The 6292-nt window shown below is 39.8% G+C and overlaps 1 protein-coding gene across 1 annotated transcript; it reads left to right on the top strand.

Annotated features, from left to right (window-relative positions):
• Window positions 1–3934: 3934 nt before the first annotated feature.
• On the top strand, window positions 3935–4561 carry LOC148012718 (putative germin-like protein 9-2). Its single transcript, XM_087669201.1, has one exon. The coding sequence runs from the start codon at window positions 3935–3937 to the stop codon at window positions 4559–4561; it is 627 nt and encodes a 208-aa protein (XP_087525327.1).
• The last annotated feature ends 1731 nt before the right edge of the window (window positions 4562–6292 follow it).

Raw genomic sequence — 6292 nt, 5'->3', positions numbered from 1 at the left:
GTATCAGAAGGCAAAGAGAGCACAAGAGCAACGGTTCCTGCTATCTCCCCCTTGTCGAGAGAGAGAGAGAGAGAGATTAGAGAGAGAGAGAGAGAGAGAGAGAGAGGTTTCCCCCTCTCCAACAGGTCCAATGGTTGTGCTTCCCTTTCTCCCTCCTTGTTTGTCCTTTGCCTTTTCCTAGAGCCACTGGCCTCCGTGTCTACCAGCGCCCCATCCTTTTGCAGCAACCCACTCCTGGTCTACATAGCACAAGCAACAGCCCTACTTCACGCCTCCCTATCACCGTTACCATCCACACATGCTACACCCAATAAGAGATAAGATAATTAAGCGATGACACGTATTTAAAAGATTAGAAAAATAATCAAGGTATTTCAAATGTGTTTAAAGCATTGTTTCTATGGCCACTATATAAATAGGGTTTCCATGTTTCTCAAATGTCTAGATGCAGATGGGTAGTTAGGAAATTACTCCTCTATCATGGCTTCTAGGTCATCATGGTTCCTTCAATAGTAACTCACCCTCAAATAAATAATGCCCTTATCTCGACTAGAAACATACATATACTTATGGCAATACTATGTGACCTTTGACCATTTGGCATTCCCTATATACCCCATGAGAAGAGTCAACAATATAAAGTGAGACAAGACCAAGAAGAAGAAGTCTATCCCTAATCATGGGCAACCAAAGACACCCATGAAAGGAAAGAAGGAGAGATAAGAAGTTTTTCATTGTGTGGTCAAAGGATTCCCCTTTCAAATTAACTCCCTTTATTCCTTTAAGCTTGGTATTCCTAGCCCACCTTCTCTTTTTCATGCATTCTCCCTTTCCTATGCAATCCATGCAATGACCTAATGAGACAAGTTAAAACTTCATGTCCCTTAAAACTTATAATTAAGTTTTCAAATGGAAACCCTAATGATATCAATCTAAACATCTTCATCCTCATATCTCATAACATTAACACACCCAACTCCATATGAGGAGAAATATGTAAAGTTATATCTACAACCTTATCCTATTCTTTCAAGTGCCTTCGGAGATGGAATCATTCATCTTCCTTCATTATGCGATGGAGAAGTTATTCTCATGGATCCTTATTGAAGATTGAACCCTATCTTTTGGAGACTATGCAAGTTCTTCAGTGTGGGAGTATAATTGAGGTAGGAGTTCCCTTACTTTGGTGGTCATGGATTTGGAGTCCCATACCCTACCATGGCTAGGCCTTTGTGATCAAAGTTGTATTACTAACACTTTTGGAAGTGTTTTGTGTTAGACAATGGTTCTTCTTTGATTCAATTACAAATAATCTAGTGTCTGTTGACCAAATGGTAGAGCAGGGGTTGCAAGTCCGATTCAACGCAAAAGGTTCGTGAGGACGCTTCACATTTCAGTGTGGGAGGAATATGATGACACCCAAAAGAAGCATAAAAACAAGGCATAAAAGAATCCAAGCATGCATCATATTTTTATTTTTTATCAAGAGAATAATACTACATTGTTACAAAATCACCAAAAAGAGATAGAGATATGAGGGGGCCACATCCACATCCACATCCATCATAAATAAATGGTATACACAAAAGTGTTACGTGCATGCATTTGGAAAGGGAAAGAATACTCAAAATTAAAGGCTAAAGGCCTTAGAATATCAAATGTATCAAAAGAAATTCAAAGAAATAATAAAAATACGAAGGGGTGTGCTTTTTGGGAAAGAGGTGGGGTGGAGTGCACGAGTGGTTATGTGCCTCTTTTCCTTCCCTCTCTCTTTTCCAATCGCATATTCTCCTTTTGGTGGTGCCAAAAAATTTGTTCTCTCTCCTCTCTCCTCTGTCTTTTGTGCAGAAATTCTTATTTTCCCTTTTGTTCTTGCATAATGGTTGAAGCTATGGATGAAGATGATGAAGATAACAAATTTCTTTATTATTAAAAAAGAGATTTATGGTTTCTTTTCAGTTTTAAGATTAATGATAGAGCCATACACATAGATTTTGTGTGCTTTGTCCCTGGTTTTGTGGTTGATTATGTTAATGGGAGGATTGATGTCATTCACTATGCAGCAACAAATTATTAACCAGAATTGAAAGACACAAATTGAACAAGAAAGAAAGAAGAAACAAGAGAGAGAAGAAATTGAGTAACTATACACAACACAAGATTGGATACAATCTCCCCCCATTTATGGGTGAGCACCTCCCCCATGTATGTATGTATAATATTTAATTAAGCTTTTGCACTCAAAAGACATTGAAAGCATCCATTAATCTAAGATTGGATACAATCTCCTCCCATTTATAGGTGAGCACCTCCCCCATGTATGTATGTATAATATTTAATTAAGCTTTTGCGCTTAAAAGACATTGAAAGCATCCATTAATCTAAGTTCTTGCTTTTCCTTTCCTTGCACTACTTGCCTTTGTGCAAACAAATCAAACACACTATTCCAAATATTTTTACAATAAAAAATAGTATTTCATCTCTTCTAATAAATACATTTAAAAAAAATCTATTGTCACATGCACACAAAGTCCTTGCTCTTACAAGCATATACAAAACGTAATGTTTTAGATAATATTTTTCCACGCTACGAAGTACATAAATTTCACGTATTAAAATGTGCATTTTAAAATAATAATTCTATCTAAATCCACGTCAATATCTACTCACCACAATACAAAACACATTAGTATCCTCATATCTATTTGCTAGGCATAATGCAAATCATGCAAGAAATAAGAAAAGTCCATAATAAATGACATCAACTTATTTCCGTAGTAAATTTTAGTAAAATACCTTGATAAATATAATTCCCTAACATTCTAACCCGTATTAATCAAAATTAGGCTAATTAGTACTAATCAAATTAATATACTAGCAACTATAATTGAATTAATACTAATTGAATAATCGAATCAATATTAACTAACTAATCAACTACTAATGGAATTAGCTAACTACTAAGTTAGTAAATAATCAAAATTTAATCAACTTAATACTAATTTAAATAAGTAAGCGCTTACTATAGTTGAGTAATCGACTACTCAAATTAATTCATGAATTAAATGAATAATCACTCATCATATGAATTAATACAACTACACAGACATTGTTTTGATTAGTCAATCGAATCAAGCTATTGAATAATCAACTTAGTTAATATACTTAATAATACTCTAATCAAGTAATAGCAGTTACATCTAGACTACTATAATTAATTGAACTAACTACTATAATTGATATATCTACTTGACGTAACTAATTGAACTAATAATCAATAACTAACTAACTATAATCAATCATCTAACTCAATATGAACTTAACTAAATGTAAGTCGATACTTAAGTATAATCGATAATGTAACTATTAACTTAATTAATACTCGCTAAGTAACTATAAACTAGAATGACTATATACTAATCATCGATAACTCACTATAAACAATCTAACGAACACTAACTCTAATCCATACCAGCTCTAATTGACAATCAAACTAACTATAAGTGATGGTGGCCAGATGATTAGACCATCCTTCGTATGTTATTTTCTAGGAAAAATAGTACAAAGGTAGGCTGATCATAAATATAAATATTATTACTATTAGGCCGGGAAAAACGCGTGGTTCCTATCAGGCTGCCAAGTGGCATCCCGTTAACTCCTTAGTCCGGTTAACCTATTCGTCCGGCGCGCTGAGAGGTTCGTCCGGGGAAGAGCAGCATGGCAGGGGAGGTGCCCTTCGCGTAGTATACATTGTCGATGAAAGAAGATAGTTCCTATCCCTCTCTGCAGCAGGACCTGCAGCTGCTGAAAGACATCTTCAGCAAGCAGTAACAATTGGCCGCGCGTCCTGCACGCAGTCAGCATCGCTCATCACACAAATAATATAACAAAGCTAGACTAGACTACTGCTCCGCGGCTGTTATCGCTGTATGCTATGGCCAGCTCTAGATTCAGTTTGCTGATGCTCACAATCTGCGCAGCGACAACATGGGTGGGATTGGCGGTAGGCTCCGATCCAGAGGCCACGACGGACTTCGTGTTGCCAGCTGGCACCAGCCAATCCGACATAGATGGCAGCTTCTTCACGTTCAAGGGCTTCCAAGGTGGTGCCAACGCGTCGGCGGGCATGTTTAAGCCGGTGAAGGCCTTCCAGGACCAGTTCCCGGCAGTGACGGGGCTGGGCATCTCCGCCGCCTTCCTGGAGTTCCCGGCGGGCTCCCTGAACCCGCCGCATACGCATCCACGCGCCACGGAGCTCCTGTTCGTGCTAGACGGCACCCTGCTGGTGGGCCTGGTGGACACCTCCAACAAGATGTACAACCAGACTTTGCAGAAGGGCGACCTGTTCGTGTTCCCCAAGGGCCTGGTCCACTTCCAGATGAACCCTGCCAGCTACGGCCCCTCCGCCCATGCCCTGGCTTCCTTCAGTTCTGCTAACCCTGGCACCAACTCCCTCCCCGGGATCCTCTTCGGCTCCGGCATTCCGTCCTCCATTCTCGCGCAGGCCTTCCAGGTCTCCTACTCCACTGTCTCCATGCTCCAGAGCCCCTTCCACAAGTGACTGATCGATTGCTCGGCCCACCGTGCTGAATACGGTTCCGACTGATCATACTCTGAAGCAACAACGAGACATTGTTCTGTCCGGCACACGATGCTATTGTTTCTTTGTAAATTTAGTAAGAAATGGGAAAGCTTCCTGAGTACGTCTTGGGTACGGACTATCTGCTTTACGCGATCATCAACACCAGTGCGTACAACTTACTTACACTTTCTAGAATTTTGGTCAGTTCAGTCTAATAGATAGTTGTTACAATGGGCAAGCTGTCGAGCAATGAAATGACCGCGGTCGAGTCTCGACGTGTTAGATGTTTGGAGAGAGAGAGAGACAGAGAGAGAGAGAGAGAGAAAGAGAGAGGGAGAGACGGAGAGAGAGTTAACGACAATGAAATGGCCGCGGTCGAGTCTCGACGTGTTAGTTGTTTGGAGAGAGAGAGAGAGAGAGAGAGAGAGAGTTAACGAACCTTCTACAAACAACACTTGACAAACAGGCTGATAATTGACAACATACTGCAACCCAAATGATACGTTAGTACGTGAAAAAAAGATATGTTTTTGGCCAGCCTAAATTGCTTAAACTCAAGTATATCTCAAGGATTGACAGCATGCTTTAAGAAAGAGATGGCTTGCTTTGAAGATCAGTCTCCTCTTTTGTCCTATAAACCTCTCCATAAGGCATCTCCAAATATTGATTGCCATGCTTGGGACAATTTTTTAGCTACTTGAGAATGGGGAATGCTGATCTTTCTCCTAATGAGAAGAGTTTTATACCAAACATAGCTAGGGAGGCCAATATTCTTTTTGTCAAACTCCTCCAACCACACCTTAAGAGTGAATGTCCAGGATTGAGAAGCATCAATCCTTTTAAGCACACCAAACATCAGTGAAGTAGCTTTAACACTAAGTTTAGGGACCCCTACTTCACCTTCCTATTCATTGCTAGTAACGTGATCCCAAGGAATAGACCTCCGTCCTCTTTGTCCCTCTTCCTTATTCTAGAGAAAGCTAGCAAACAACCTCTCAACCTGACACCATGTTCGTTGACTAAAGTTTAGAATCATTGCAAGAGAGGTGGTAGAAGAAGCCATCATGACCTTTATAACAGTTGTTTTACCTAGAAAGGGGAAGGGTTTCCATCTGGAAGCATCAACCTTGCTCTTAACCTCTGAGATCATCCAGTTTGTGCTTTGCTTCTTCATGAGGACACCAATCCCCAAAGGGTAGCCTAAGTACCTAAATGGTTGTCCCTACTTGATTATCTTGAAGCCAAGATCTAATATCCACTTGGGAGGCTCATCAAAACTCAAAGGCACTAATTCTATTTTGGCACTGCTGATAAAATACTTGAATAGTTCACAAAAATTATCATATACATTTAGAAATTCCTTCATAGACCGATCTTTTGTTTTCAGCGGATTAGAATTGTCATCTGCAAAGAACTAAGTGATAAAATGATTCCTCCTATCGATAGGGAGGCCGTTGATAAGCCCTTGGCTAATCTTCAAGTTCAAATTCCTTAAGTCAAGATCAGTGATAATTGCAAATAATAGGGGGCCAAGGGGTACCCCTGCTTGCCAAAATAGGATTCAACTTGAAAGAGCGAAGCACATGAACATGGCTAGAGATGGATACTAAGAGAGATGAGTGATTTTAGCATTAGAGAAAATCCACCATGCTTCCTTGTTTAGATATATCCTCTCTAGAAGGGATGCTCTCTCGTAATGCTTATTATGCC

The sequence above is a fragment of the Lygodium microphyllum genome, chromosome 27 (genome assembly GCF_053477565.2).
Source record: "Lygodium microphyllum isolate KBCC chromosome 27, Lygodium_microphyllum_v1.1.10, whole genome shotgun sequence".
NCBI lineage: Eukaryota > Viridiplantae > Streptophyta > Polypodiopsida > Schizaeales > Lygodiaceae > Lygodium > Lygodium microphyllum.
The sequence above is the reverse complement of the archived record's forward strand: the minus strand, read 5'-3'. Positions and strand labels throughout refer to the sequence as shown.